At 37.3% G+C, this 16317-nt stretch overlaps 2 protein-coding genes across 7 annotated transcripts in view; one reads left to right on the forward strand and one right to left on the reverse strand.

Moving 5' to 3' along the window:
- Positions 1-16317, forward strand: part of LOC127452718 (C-C chemokine receptor type 4-like) — a 218248-nt gene that overhangs the window by 95423 nt on the left and 106508 nt on the right. The gene's annotated exons all lie outside the window — the stretch shown is intronic.
- The window catches only part of LOC127452713 (triple functional domain protein-like), a 226143-nt gene that overhangs the window by 56655 nt on the left and 153171 nt on the right, over positions 1-16317 (reverse strand). For all 6 annotated transcript variants that reach the window (XM_051718338.1, XM_051718337.1, XM_051718336.1 and 3 more), the window contains 8 exons: positions 14971-15137; positions 9799-9918; positions 9478-9669; positions 8803-8952; positions 8593-8707; positions 7646-7761; positions 1224-1346; positions 728-922 (listed from right to left, as the gene is read on the reverse strand). In XM_051718338.1, the coding sequence (XP_051574298.1) occupies positions 728-922; positions 1224-1346; positions 7646-7761; positions 8593-8707; positions 8803-8952; positions 9478-9669; positions 9799-9918; positions 14971-15137 (1178 nt within the window). The remainder of the gene's footprint in view (positions 1-727; positions 923-1223; positions 1347-7645; positions 7762-8592; positions 8708-8802; positions 8953-9477; positions 9670-9798; positions 9919-14970; positions 15138-16317) is intronic.

Raw genomic sequence — 16317 nt, forward strand, 5'->3', positions numbered from 1 at the left:
GGCTATAATACAAACATCAATAGTAGATAAAACACTTGAATAATCATATTAAAATATACTGGTAACTGGTGGTGGTTGAGGAGAGTCCCCTGTTCTCTATGTAAAAGCGCTTTGAGTGTAGTGTCAGAAAAGCGCTATAAGTGTAAAATTCATTCATTCAAAATGTGTAAATAAGAGTGTTGTTTCTCTTTATCAAAGCGAGTAATATTTCGGTTTGGAATATGTACTAGAATAAGATAATATCAACATGAAAATAGAACATTATGTCTCCATCTCTGAATATCTCTCATTCATGATCACACAGAGGCGATGTCCAGGTAAGCCCAAACCATGAGATTCAACCACGCTGAAGAGCAGTGCCGCAACCCGACTCATGTAATGTGTTCTTCCGAAAATTGCTTGCAATTTACAATTTTAACAACAGATGTCGCAAGAGAGCACAAAGTTCCATAATGCAGCTTTAAGTTATTACACTTTTTTGCCTTGTAGCAAATATAGGCGTCCTAACAAATGTTATACATGTTCACTTCATACAATGGCAACTGTTGCTAAGGCCAGAACTGTTTTAAAGGCGGGGCTTAGTGAAGAATCAATTGACATGTCATTGCAACTCTTACAGTAAAGTGGAAGATATTGCTCATAAACAACTCAAGCCATCACACACTGCCTTGCAGATCATGTTAACACAAGCATCACATCTCTGAACACAAACACACAGCCCTCTCACCACTTTGTTGGAGTCTGTGGACAGGCCGAGCGCTTTCTCCAGACAGGAACGATATTTGTCCATACGGATGGAAAAGTCACGGTAGCGTTTGTCCACCGAGGCCACCCACTTCTGAATCTCACTCGCATGGGAGTGGCCCTTCTCACAAAAGCCATCGGCCAGCTGGATCAACAACTTTACCCTCTCTTTGGTTTGCTGGAGAGAGAGAGAGAGTCAGAGACAGAGACCTGAGCTGAATCCACACTGACTTGATAAACCATCGAGAGGCATGTGGTCACTGAAAATCACAACTGCTGAGTAACTGAATAATCTTCTTTGCTGAATTAAAGGGATAGTTCATCCAAAAATGAAAATTATGTAATAATTTACTCACCCTCATGTTGTTCTGAACCTTTATTGGATGTGCCATGTTCAAAGCCATTGTACAATAGCCCATATATGCACACTTGTGACCACAATGCACCAAGTAGTACAAACAAATATAGTGTACACACACCTTGGCTGTGATCTGGAATTCCTCATGTTCCTTGAGCAGTTCCTGTGTGTGGTGTATTGTGGAGCCTGTGGAAGTGTGCGTGGACAAGTAGAACTCTCCTGTGTCGTGGATCCACTCCAGAGCCTGCAGAAAATGTCAAAAAGACAAGTCAAAAACCTGTTTAGATGATTAAAGTTGTGTTCGTGTGTGCACTTCTGCAAGTTTTTTTTTGTTTTTGTTTTTTTCACTTGCGTGAGGAAAATTTCAGAAAAAATCCTCAGAAGAATAGCACAACCTCATAAAATCACCTTGTGGGGATATTCTCACAAAAAAATAAAAAAATCTAAAATAAAATAATACATATATATATATATATATATATATATATATATATATATATATATATATATATATATATATACACTTGCGCGAAGATTTGTGTATATATACATATATATATATATATATATATATATATATATATATATATATATATATACACACACACACACGCACGCACTGGCGGGATCATTTTTGGAATAATGTACAGATTTTGCTCTTATGGAAAGAAATTGGTACTTTTATTCACCAAAGTGGCATTTAACTGATCACAATGTATAGTCAGGACATTAATAATGTGAAAAATTACTATTACAATTTGAAAAAAATTTCACAACTTCTTAAACTACTTCAAAGAGTTCTCATCAAAAAAACCCTCCATGTGCAGCATTGCAGATCCTTGGCATTCTAGCTGTCAGTTTGTCCAGATACTCAGGAGACATTTCACCCCACACTTCCTGTAGCACTTGCCATAGATGTGGCTGTCTTGTCGGGCACTTCTCACGCACCTTAGAGTCTAGCTGATCCCACAAAAGCTCAATGGGGTTAAGATCCATAACACTCTTTTCCGATTATCTGTTGTCCAATGTCTGTGTTTCTTTGCCCACTTTAACCTTTTCTTTTTGTTTTTCTGTTTCAAAAGTGGCTTTTTTTTGCAATTCTTCCAATAATTTCACACACCACTGCACTTGTGTATATGGCTGTGTGACAATAAAGTGATTTGATTTGATTTGATTTTTGATAAGGTCTGCACCCCTGAGTCTTCTCTTTACTGTTGTACATGAAACTGGTGTTGAGCAGGTAGAATTCAATGAAGCTGTCAGCTGAGGACATGTGAGACATCTATTTCTCAAACTAGAGACTCTGATATACTTATCCTCTTGTTTAGTTGTACATCTGGGCCTTCCACATCTCTTTCTGTCCTTGTTAGAGCCAGTTGTCCTTCGTCTTTAAAGACTGTTGTGTACACCTTTGTATGAAATCTTCTGTTTTACGGCAATTTCAAGCATTGTATAGCCTTCATTCCTCAAAACAATATATATATATTAGGGTAAGGGTCAATTTATACTAATTATAATGAACCATTTTTACATTTCTGGGTTTGGAAAATGAAAGTAAACTATAGTGGGGTAAACTTCTAGAGCTAATATTATATATATATACACTATATTGCCAAAAGTATTCGCTCACCTGCCTTTAGACGCATATGAACTTAAGTGATATCCCATTCTTAATCCATAGGGTTTAATATGACGTCGGCCCACCCTTTGCAGCTATAACAGCTTCAACTATTCTGGGAAGGCTTTCCACAAGGTTTAGGAGTGTGTTTATGGGAATTTTTGACCATTCTTCCAGAAGCGCATTTGTGAGGTCAGACACTGATGTTGGACGAGAAGGCCTGGCTCACAGTCTTTGCTCAAATTCATCCCAAAGGTGCTCTATCGGGTTGAGGTCAGGACTCTGTGCAGGCCAATCAAGTTCTTCCACACCAAACTCGCTCATCCATGTCTTTATGGACCTTGCTTTGTGCACTGGTGCGCAGTCATGTTGGAACAGGAAGGGGCCATCCCCAAACTGTTCCCACAAAGTTGGGAGCATGGAATTGTCCAAAATCTCTTGGTATGCTGAAGCATTCAGAGTTCCTTTCACTGGAACTAAGGGGCCAAGCCCAGCTCCTGAAAAACAACCCCACACCATAATCCCCCCTCCACCAAACTTCACAGTTGGCACATGCAGTCAGACAAGTACCGTTCTCCTGGCAACCGCCAAACCCAGACTCGTCCATCAGATTGCCAGATGGAGAAGCATGATTCGTCACTCCAGAGAACACGTCACCACTGCTCTAAAGTCCAGTGGCGGCGTGCTTTACACCACTGCATCCGGCGCTTTGCATTGCACTTGGTGATGTATGGCTTGGATGCAGCTGCTCGGCCATGGAAACCCATTCCATGAAGCTCTCTACGCACTGTTCTTGAGCTAATCTGAAGGCCACATGAACTTTGGAGGTCTGTAGCGATCGACTCTGCAGAAAGTTGGCGACCTCTGCGCACTATGCGCCTGAGCATCCGCTGACCCCGCTCTGTCATTTTACGTGGCCTACCACTTCGTGGCTGAGTTGCTGTCATTCCCAATCGCTTCCACTTTGTTATAATACCACTGACAGTTGACTGTGGAATATTTAGTAGTGAGGAAATTTCACGACTGGACTTGTTGCACAGGTGGCATCCTATCACAGTACCACGCTGGAATTCACTGAGCTCCTGAGAGCAGCCCATTCTTTCACAAATGTTTGTAGAAGCAGTCTGCATGCCTAGGTGCTTCATTTTATACACCTGTGGCCATGGAAGTGATTGGAACACCTGAATTCAATTATTTGGATGGGTGAGCGAATACTTTTGGCAATATAGTGTATATACACAAATTGCTAGATTTATTTATGCTTCTAAATTAAGGTGTAAATGCTTCATCACATAAGCTTACATTAAAAACAAAATTTTTGTATGCATTTCCTCATTTGATCTAGTGGTCTGGATGCAGCATCATTCAAATGCAGTAGTTTTTAGTTACCGATGCCATTATAGAAATTTTGTGTTTACAGTCAGCTATGATTCATTTAAGTAGGCTGGTCATGTGATCTCAACATGGCAGGCCCCATGAGGGGATGCTCACCATGTAGAATAAAACAGCTTTTGTAAGGTTACTGTAATGACTGAAGTCTTCATCTCTTGTGAGTTGTCATTATATTTTTTACTCATTATTTCAAAATTACAATTCATTTTTTTAAAGAGCACAACTTTTTTTAAAGAGAAAGAGAGAAAAAATAAATAAATACTGAGTGCACCTTTAAAAGGAGATCTGTGTATACATTTTCCACTACCTTGTGTCCACAAGAGGGTGTGAGGTCTCTTAAAGAACTCAGATGAGTGTGTCCCTTATACACCCTGTTCCAGGGTCAGTTCCTCAAAAGCAATATGAATATGACTTTAAAACAGCACATTGTGGTCAAAAAGGACATGGAGTCCTTTCTTGTAATTATAAAGCATTCAAACATAGAAAAGATAGACTCTTTTTACCACAGATTTCCTGAAACACTATACCTTAATTCTGCAACATGACACAAGTCAATTTTTGATGAGCAGCACGTTTGATGAAAACGTTTCGTTTTTTCTGGGCTTATGCTTTTCACCAAAGAAGAGTGCTGTGACCATTAGTGAACAATACAAATCACATGCTAGTAATCCCTAAAAAGTTGAATATTTTTGGAGTCCTATGTGTGATAAAACTTGACCTCTATGGAGTCACAGAAACCATTGAATTGTTGACTTAACATTAAACCAGTAAACCATTCTTAATACTCTTTAATTTTATGGATATCTACTTAACTTTCTAAATGCTGATTTTAGCTTTGTTCATGGACTGTCTGATACATATTGCACACAAAAATGACAAGAGCTTTTCAAAAATCGCCATCTTTACTCTGTTTTCAGGAATCGGGGTGCACAGGTTTTTATCAGTACGGGAAACAAAGTTGTGCTTAGGAGGTACCAGGTTGCTACAATGAATGCTTCAGTGGTAGAACTAACACTGCATTTGTCAAAGTTTGTGAGGTTTATGGCAATGAATTAAAATACTAGAGAGTAAGGTTATCACGATACCATGATCACATCTTATGATACTATACCAGCTGAAGTATCATGATACCACACAATAGTGTGTTAATTCTTAAGACAGTTTATCATAGCAAAGGTGGTTCTTAGAAACTAGCCATTCCACTTGTTGCTCCGGAATTGGTGAAAATAACTGATAGATGAACAGGGAGAAGGATCAAATGGACTAACTTGTTACCTAATACATTCTTAATTTGATGTGAGCAAAAAAAATGTAATCTTCACTGCATCAAAACAGCCAGTTCAAACGGCACGGCTTTAAACTTTTATTTAATTATTTCTGTGATTAATTGAATGTTGGTAACATAAAAATAAAGATATTGTACTGTTGAAAAGACTGTTTTGAGCAGCTGTTTCATTATTATAACCGCTTCAGCTCTGGTCTCCTGGTAAACAGCAGTGCAAATGCAGATTACACACACCCCGGTTTGATTGCACGGCTCAGGGACGTGATCAAACTGATCTGATCATAAGTGTGAACTTAGCGAAGTTACTGCCACAATGCATTTGTAATTGGAAAAAAATTGAATGAGTGCACCGTTTGATTTTTCAGAGAAATGGTAAATCTATAAATTTTAAGATAAAGCATTTAGGGGGGCCTGGGTAGCTTAGTGGTAAAAGAAGCTGGCTACCACCCCTGGAGTTCGCTAGTTCGAATCCCAGGGCGTGCTGAGTGACTTCAGCCAGGTCTCCTAAGCAACCAAATTGGCCCGGTTGTTAGGGAGGGTAGAGTCACATGGGGTAACCTCCTCGTGGTCACTATAATGTGGTTCATTCTCAGTGGGGCGCGTGGTGAGTTGAGCGTGGATGCCGTGGTGGATGGTGTGAAGCCTCCATATGTGCTATGTCTCCGTGGCAACGCGCTCAACAAGCCACGTGATAAAATGTGTGGGTTGACGATCTCAGACGTGGAGGCAACTCGCATTCGTCCTCCGCCACCCGGACTGAGGCAAATCACTACGTGACCACGAGGACTTAAAAGCACATTGGGAATTGGGCATTCCAAATTGAGAGAAAAAAAAAAAAGATAAAGCATTTAGGTTAAATTAAGTGGCACTAACCCATGTGTATTCTGCAGTGGGATGTGTCTGAAGGTGTTTATTAAGGTTGCTGGTGTTTCTCTCTTTGGCTTGAAATCTCTGTAGACATTCACGGCAAATGGGTTTTCCTGGTCTCATCAGGCAAAACCCCAAATAATTCCAAATCTCGCTGTCATGTGTATTTTGTTGATTCATGTCTTTTATTTTGAAAAGTTTAGGTCCTGTTCCCTTGTCATGTGATTTCATGTTTTCATTGGTTTGTTTAATTAACTTGTTATCAGTTCTGTTTGTTCATCGGTTAATGTTCCCCCATGTCCATGTATTTAAGCCCTCATGTTCACCATTGTCTTTTGTCAAGTATTGAAAGTGAATGTTGAATGTAACTTTGTAGTCAAGTCAAGCCATAGTCAAGTCCATGTTCATGTTTTATGTTTTCTTTCACATTTATAGTTAGGGTTTTTTGGATTATCACTTTGTAAATAAACTGCAATTGGGTTCTCGTCATCTTCACGTCATCGTCTTCATCATTGCCATTGCCAGCCAGCAACGTTACACTCGCTATGTGAATTGTGTTGTGGAAAAAGTATCTCACTCTCGGAAGTTTTACTAAAATCCATATTATTCATTAGGAGACAGAACCGCCAAATTAAGACGCTGGGATTCAGACATGTGTGTTTGAAGCATGGGAAACCACTCATTGAAAAATAAACAATACCATATAAAGGGGAAATTCTAAACAGCATTTTACCACTCGAAAAGACTATATTTTTAATGTTATTGCAGACATATGTCTGATTCAATTGAAGGTTTTAGCAAAAATAATATTTACTACCGCACATACAACATAATTTACGGTACTACCGTATTAAAAAATACTGTGGCACCGCCAGTATTTTGAAGCTTTAGTATTGTAATACTACTTTAGCACCGGCCTACCGTGCAACCCTACTAGAGAGTAAACTAGATAACCATGAACAGAATACAGAGTTACATCTGTGAAATTGTCAGCACTTATTATATCTGGAAAAATTTAAATTCCAGTCAAAGTCTACATTCATTTCCTGCATTATTCTTTTCTGGTTTTGTCAATACAACCATTTGCTACATCATATTTTGAAGGAGTTACCACTTTGTGGGACTTTCTATTATTGTGTTATCGATTTCAGATTGGCCCATCCCTTAATGACACCTAAAAACAAAATGAACTGTGGTTGGTTGCTTTATGTCAGTCAGATGATGTCTTCCTATCTAAGTGGGAAGTACTTTGCAAGAATAAGTTGAAAAATGGACCACACTTTATGTCGATAGTCAAAAGTCTGGCTAGACTATCTGTATGCAGCACCGGCTTTGCACTGGTCTAGACTACTGGTTAGATCTTGTTTGGACCAGTACTGACCTGTTTGGCACTGCGTTCAAACACCACATACTGCTGACACTGATCCAGCCTCCTCTTCCTCATGGTCCAGAAGTGCAGAACCCGGTTCTCCCTCTGCAGCAGTTCATTCAGGATATCTACAGAGCGCAGAGACAAAGAATCAGAACCACACAACATACCTGAATGCTGGGGTCACATGAGCCACATGCAAAATTACAAATTATACAGACTGAGATATTTCATACAATTTCAGCAAAAGGTAACATACAAACTACAGTACAACAAACATATTAACAGATACATTTAACAAATTAAAGGGTCACCCAAAAATGAAAATGTTCTTATCATTTACTCTCCCTCATTCCAACTGTGTATGACTTTCTTTCTTCAGCAGAACACAGACAAAGATTTTAGAAGAATATTTCAGCTCTGTAGGTCCTCACAATGCAAGTGAATGGTGGCCAGAACTTTGAAGCTCCAAAAAAGCACATAAAGGCTGCTTAAAAATAATCCATGATTAATAATAAAAAAGGACTTAAATATTGATCTCTATTTCATCCACACCTATCTTATCGCTTTAATGTACTTTTGGAACTTCAAAGTTCTGGCCATCATCCACTTAGCTAGCACAGGACCATAGTTCTAAACACTTCAGTCTTAAATGTGGTTTCAAGTAATAGTTTAACCAAAAATAAAAACAAATTATTTCATTAGTCTACGACCTGTTCCAAACCAAATAATGTTGTTGCACATTTGTTTCCTGTGGAAGCATGACAGCCCGTGGTCACTTTGGACTATCATTGATTGAAAAAGGTGTGATGTGAAGATTCTTAAATATTCTCCTTTTGTGATCCACGGAAAAAATAACATGGCTTTGGAATGACAAGAGGGGAGTATATGATGACAGAATTCTCCTTTTTGGATTAACTGTCTCTTTAAAAAAAATTAAAATGAGAATGTAACCATACTCTTGACTTGTTGTTCAGGGGCTTTGACATGCGCGAGCATTCCTGGCATATTCACACTGTTTCTGTGCAGATATTTGAGGAAGACATCAGCGTTGCGTCTGGCAAGTGTGCATGCCTTCGGAGAAAATAAGACTCAATAAGAATAAATCTGCAATAAAGCACCAAATCTATTACACTGTCATAAATAACCTGAGAGCATGTGCTGCGTACCTTGAGAAAGGCTTCTTTCTGCTCCAGATGTTTACTGATCATGGGCGTCACATGGTCAGACTCTGAGTTTGGTCCTAGTTTATCGATCCCCCCACACCAGTCCTCCTCTCGCTTGTATTCCTGCTCTAAACTCTCCAACACACTACACACCTGCAGAACACACATATGAAGTCACAAACAATAACATGACCAAACACACGGATAACTAGCAGGGTAGCTATCAAATGAATTCATTGTTTAAAGAGAACGGTTGTTAAATGTGTCACTCTGAAAGCAAAAACCTTCCAATAACCTGAAACAACATTAAAATTGATGTTACAGTATTGATTTGATTTTATAGGTTACTACCAAAATTGGTCACATTGTGAGTTTATTTATTCAACTTCAGTGATTTATATGGTTAGAAACATATCTGCCTTAAAAAAGGTTTAAAAAAAATTCCTCTGAATGTCAATTACAGGGGGCAAATATTGCCCATTAAAAAAATACATAAAAAAAAAGATTTACAGAAACTTAATAGGAACATATATATATATATATATATATTTTTTTTTTTTATATAGTTTTTATGATTAAAACGTAAACATTATTTACGAGCCACATTTCCTGGGTATGTCCCCATCAGGAGGAACCACTAGTGCTAAAGGAGAATTATGTCACATTATGCATACTGACCTGCTCTGAGGTCTTGTAGAAGGCCACTGAGGCATTAACCAGTTTGAGTCGGTCTTCCATCTTCAGCATGAGCTGCTGCCAGTGAGATGCCACTTTCTCTGCACAGTCACGGATCATGTCCATGTCATAGTGATTGGCCTGCAGCAGAGCCTCTGCCTTCTGCTGCACCTGCAATGCACTCTGATGGGTTTTCTGCAGAAAATTATAGAGAAAGTAAAAGAGGAAAAACAGAGATGAAGTAAAAGAAAGAAAAGTCCAAAAGTTGGTAAAGCATATTTTAAAAGGGTAATTTTCCCTTGTGTTAGTGTGTTTAATCGGTACCTCAATGGCATGCTGAAACTGCTCATGTTCTCTCTGTAACTGCTCTGCCTCCTGTAGAGAGCTGGCTGTGATGAGACCTGCATTGAGCATTGACTCCCCATTACGGATCCAACCCAGCACCTTAAACACACACACGCGCAAGGATATAAAGGAGGCATGCCATAAAAAAAATTAATAAAAAATAAATAAATAAAAACTTTTGATCAACTTAAAATTTGTCAATCATGACAGAGGTATTTCTTTTTTTTTTTTTTACAGAACATTTGAGTTCAAATTGTAAACTCTCACAGTGTTTTGATGAGGTGGGTTGCATCAGTGGTGAAAGTGAGAGTGAATTCTTCTCTGGCTGCACCTTTAGGGTGTATTTCCACGCCATCTACTGACACATACACTGACTCACTGTACACATACCTGCTTCAGTGATGATACTCTACCAGTGACGGATAACGCAACTATGCTTCTTACATAAACACATTAATAAACACATAGAAAATCACCACACAGGCATATACCAGTGTTATTATAGTTTTGAATTTGTTTTTTTATTTTTTTATTTTCATTTAGATTCGTTTTTTTATAAGTTTTCACTCTATCAGGGTTCCCAGTTTTTTTCAAGGCACAATTTTCCAGGACATTTCCAGGACATTTTATATGTCCAACAAGTGTAATATTTAAGCATAAATGCATGCGTCCATTTAAATTGAGCTTTTATTTTGGCTTCCTGTTTTTTTTCCCATTCGTTTCTCACCTCCAGATAAGCAGTTTGCTCCATGGTCCAGTGTGATTACTAATCCCACAATTTTAATTTTATTATTTGTGCATTAAAACAATATTTTATTTCCCAAATATGTCATAATCCATGACATTCTGCGTTTTATAGCTAATGCCCTTTTTATGACTGGATTCCATGAATCTATCCATGTTTAAAAATGTATTCACATCCCCAGGTATTAAGGCCGAATCACCATGCAACCAACTCAGATTGCGAATTAATAATAAAAAATTTAAAAAAAATCAGTGGTCTGACCATCATCGTTGTCTAAATGTATAATTTAAATATTTTTTGGTTAACACAATAGAAAAAATGTGTATTTTGTACTATGTCAATACTTAAACTATTTCAATGGAGCAAAGCAGAGATGAAAGCAGATGAGCAGAGAATGTATGTGACAGGGATTCGTTCATGATAGTTCACCGTTGATGTTGTTTCACAATGCGCAGTCGCCAGCAGTGACAAAACGATACGAATTTGTGTATTGACTTCTATTTCGAGTCCCGATAATTACCATGTTTTTGTACATGTAACATAAACCTTGTTAGCAACACAGTCAAACAGTTTTATTATACCAAAATATTTTCCAGGACAAATAATTATTTTCCAAGACATTTAGGTATATTTCTAATTTTCCATGACATTCCCCTGACTGGAAACTGCATTGCAAAATTCCAGGAATTCTGGGACGCATGGGAACCCTGTCTATGACTGTGTTTTTATTTGTTTTAATTTATTCCAGCCTGATCTCATAAAAATTATGTTACCGTGGTGACATTTTTGCAAAACAAAAGTACGGGCATTATTACACGTTTCACAGCAGTTTTCCATTGAAATGTCCAGCGAGTGAAATTGTGTTGTAACCAGACGAGGTTTTTAAGGTGAATGTTAGATGGAAGTTTTAATGAGTAAAATGTGCCTCCCTGCCCAATAGGTGGCGATATGCACGAAGAATGGGAATCGCCAAAAATAAAAGAATAAGAATGTGAAAGTGAAAGTGGAGATTGATAGTAAAAAAGGACTTAAATATTGATCTGTTAGCTCTCATACTGCTTCTGAAGTTATGGATTTAACCACTGGAGTCTTACTGTATCTAATACACTTATTTGCCTTTTGGAGCTTCAAAATTTCGATACCCATTCTCTTGCATTGTGAGGACCAACAGAGCTGAGATATTCTTTTAAATACTGTATCTTCGTTTGTGTTCAGCAGAAGAAAGAAAGAAAGAAAGAAAGAAAGAAAGGGTGTGTAAATGATGAGAGAATGTTTATTTTTGGGTGAACTATCCCTTTAAACAACACTCAAATATAACCGATAGTGTCATAAATGCAAATGTGAGGTAAATGATACAGACATCGTTAACCTGAACCAACACCTAAACCAAACCAAACCGAGAGGGTCCTCAAAAGAAATGGAATATAAAAAGCACATTTTCTAAAAGGAAAATCCACGTCATCTTGTGTTGCTTTTGTGACACTTTGGTCTCACATATCACCTTGCGTGCTTGGCTGGGCTCGAACCACAGTCTTCCAAGTCAAAAGTCCAACACTCTATCAGGTGAGCTGCCGCACAAGCTTATCACTTTGGAATAAGTGTGTAAATGATGGTTAGTCTATAATACAAGAGTTAAAATGTATCCTTTTTCAAATGATGCGTTATAGTAAGTGTTTTGATATCATAACATAGCAGTGTGTGAGTAACAGTGCGAACAATAAGTGTTAATAAAGTCATAATCAGCCACTGTATTCGTGATTTGTGTGAAAGTGAATAAAACACAGGCGCCTCTTGTGTTAATTTTACCAGGAAACTGCGGAGAAACGTAGAACACGGCACGCAAAACTCAGTTTGTAGTCAAAATGGAGTTATAGTAATGTTCATTCTATGAAACTAGGTTGGTTTATTCAGTGTTTTCTAGTTTCAGATTTTCAGTATCTTTAGTTTTTATTTTACCACTTTAGTGATGATCAGATGAACTGATCATTTATAATATTTTTAACGTTGTTAAATTTCTCAGAGCCAGAGTTATCATTAACTAATGGCATTTTCATGTTTAATAAAAGCAGGCTGTAAAGGTTTTACATTTTATAATAACGTACTGTATATTGTGTATCAACAACTAAACCGAAACTAATCTGTGATCATTTTTATTTTATCTTAATTAGTTTTGGAGTCATGAAAATGCATTTTAGTGGGGCCTGGGTAGTTACCACCCCTGGAGTCACGAGTTCAATTCCAGGGTGTGCTGAGTGACTCCAGCCAGGTCTCCTAAGCAACCAAATTGGCCAGGTTGCTAGGGAGGATAGAGTCACATGAGGTAACCTCCTCATGGTCGCGATTAGTGGTTCTCGCTCTCAATGGGACGCGTGGTAATTTGTGCGTGGATCGCGGAGAATAGCATGAGCCTCCAGATGCTGTGAGTCTCCGCGGTGTCATGCACGACGAGTCACGTGATAAGATGCGCGGATTGACGGTCTCAGAAGCGGAGGCAACTGAGATTTGTCCTCCGCCACCCGGATTGAGGTGAGTAACCGCGCCACCACGAGGACCTACTAAGTAGTGGGAATTGGGCATTCCAAATTAGGAGAAAAGGGGATAAAATGAAGAAAAAAAGAAAGAAAAAAGAAAATGCATTTTAGTTCAATTCAATATTTTGGTTTTTTTCAATGATGTAAGGTTTTTATTTCAGTTAACAAAAAGGTTTTCATTTAGTTTTCATTGACAATAATAACACTGGCACACACACACATTTTGTCTTGTAATGATAAGCAGTAAATTCAAAACCCTGACTGCACAACCACTAAAAAAAAACAAAACAAAAAAAAACCTGTGTCCACGTCAGGCCTTAAACCAAACGGCATCCCGGCTTCTGGACATCTCTAATCATTCTTTCCCCTAGAGCAGTCCGAACAAAAATAAATATATAAATACTAAAATAAACAAATAAATGAAAGGATAAAATGAGATTAGCAGCTGCTGCTCCTGGCCTAGTTTCTCCTCCACATTTCAAGCCCAGCACTGTAAAACAGCCCTGTTTCCCATCAGCTCCTACATGTAGTCTGAGAACCTAAACCTCACTCAGTATTACAATAATGGCAACACTTTATAATACTTTGCATTAATAAGTTATTTTTAAACATTATATAATGCTTAACAGATGAGTTGTTAATTTAAAGGACATTGAAATAAAATAAAACAACAACAACAACAACAACATAAATCTAATAAGCATTTTATAATGTAATGATTGTCAATATAAAAAGTTATGACAACACTTTTCAACAAAGTTCTAAATGTTAACATTAGATAATTCACTAGCTATCATTCCACTAACATTTTTGTATATCATTTTTTTAATGTTGGTAAATCTTAATTTAGAAATAAACGAACACTCAAAATTATATTTCAGTTTATTTTTTAGTAATCTAAACTTTTATTTTTTTTAAAAGCTTAAATACTTCACTTTTTTCTTAATTTATAATAATGTTCATTGTTTAAATATTTGTAATTCAATTTGATAGAAATGTGTCATAAAATGAAATGCTATTGTTAGTTCATAATACATTAACCAATGTTTACATATTCAAATTTTAATGTTGAAAATGGACTAGTCTGTAGCAATTACGTATGTGTAATAAAATGAAATAATGCAGAAATAAACATTAACAAAGATTATAAATGCTGTTATTGTTCATTGTTAGTTCATGTTAACTACTGCATACATTTAACTTCAACTCTCTTATGGTAAAGTGTTAGGAAAGTTGTCCATTTTAATAGCTGTTTGGAGCATTCATGCACTGTTTGCTTGCTGAAAGCAAAGGCACCACCTGTTGACGTAACCTCAAAATATTACAAACTTAATTATCGTTGTTACTGTAATTATATTACAATTATGAGACAGTGTAATATCAAATATATGTACCAAGGCGTCAGAGGCATTTCTGTACAGCGTCATGTCCGACGTTCAGGTTCAGTTTAGCCGGCATTCACTACTCCTGAGTCATTGCTCAAGTACAGACAGAGAAGGAAATTCCACCTGATCTCTATTGCTTAATTAAGCATGACACCTATAAACATGATGTTGAAAGTGTCTGGTTGTTTTGCTCAGGTGTATTAGAGTTTGAAAGAGTGGGCGTTTCAGAGCCACTGTTGTAATTGCAATAAAGGGTGAGATGAAAGCTTGAAACAGCCTCCACAGTGAGAAATCAACAACACCTTAGTACTGTACTTTAATGACTTACTAACTACCATATTCTGCTGACTGGTTGGTTAAATGTTGGTTTAATGCCTTTTTCAAGGGCACAATGGCAGTGGAGCGGACCTGAAGTAGAATTTAAACCTGCAATTGAAAGATGGATGGATGGACGATCAGATAGACTGGGGTGTGTGGGTGTTCATTTTACCTGTTTGACCTCGGCCTGTAGGTGCCGCAGCTGTACGCACTGCTCCAGGTGCCGTCTGTGCTGCTCTGCAGCTGCGTCCAGCTCCTGCTGTTTCTCATGCAGGAAATCCAGCAGGTCCTGCACCCGCGTCGCCATGTCAACATCACGATCACACAACAACTCCACACCTGGAAACAAAAAGTCAGACATATACAGTAGAGATAGGTGTAACACAAGGGTGTGAATAATCTCCACCAAAAAAATAAAACATAATCTAGCTTTTGTCATAAAGGGTTTTGTTGGCACATTCAACAATCTGTCAAGAACACATTTGGGTCATATTTCACCCCAAAAACAAACCATTAAGAAATTATACTTAAAATACAGAAACTAAAGCCTATTTTAGGACATACTGTTTATGTCACATTGTGCCATTACTTTTATGACAGTTAAGCACGATCTTCCACCCAATTCTCATTACAGTAATGTGAAAAAATTACATTATTTAAATTGTCAAATATTTACACCTCGTGAGAGTATTTGCTCTATTGTCTTTATATTATGCTAGTTATAATTAAAAAGTATTTGTTCCCAGACATAAACTTTTTATTACCTTATTACAGTAATGAAAATCTTATGAGAATCATCACTGAAAACAATGAGAATTAAAAACAAATTCAAAAGTAACACACCTGTAATGTAAAGTAATATGATTTTTTCTTTTGATTTGGGGGTGACATATGACGCACACATGTTCTAGACAGACTTTATTTTAACTTAATTGAAGTTAAAACATGCATAACACAAATGTACGTGTTCAGATTTGATAGGATCATGGATTGTTGGCAGTGATATTGTTGGAAATGAAAAAAAATGTTTGCCTTTAGAATAACACGCACTGATGAATCATGCACAACAAAAACAGGGACATTTTTTAAGAAAGTAAAATGGGTCAATTTTGATTTCATTACATTTTGTCTTGAAAGTCTAACATGCAAATAGAGTAGCATGACATTTGCTTAAATCACATTAAAAAAACAACAACAAAAGAACCAAATGGAGCACTAAGCTTAATCAACAACACAAAATATAACTGATCTATAACAAAACCAACTTGTCCAGAAGCTACCTGGGTTTAAGCATTCTTAGCATACACATGTATACCATCACACACACACACGCACACGCACGCACACACACATGTTGGTGCAGCTATCATTATGAGGACTCTCCATAGACATAATGATTTTTGTACTGTACAAACTATTGATTCTATCCCCTAACCCTAACCCTAAACCTAACCCTCACAAAAAACTTTCTGCATTTTTACATTTTCAATAAAACATAGTTTAGTATGTTTTTTTTAAG

Source organism: Myxocyprinus asiaticus, chromosome 15 (assembly GCF_019703515.2).
Source record: "Myxocyprinus asiaticus isolate MX2 ecotype Aquarium Trade chromosome 15, UBuf_Myxa_2, whole genome shotgun sequence".
NCBI lineage: Eukaryota > Metazoa > Chordata > Actinopteri > Cypriniformes > Catostomidae > Myxocyprinus > Myxocyprinus asiaticus.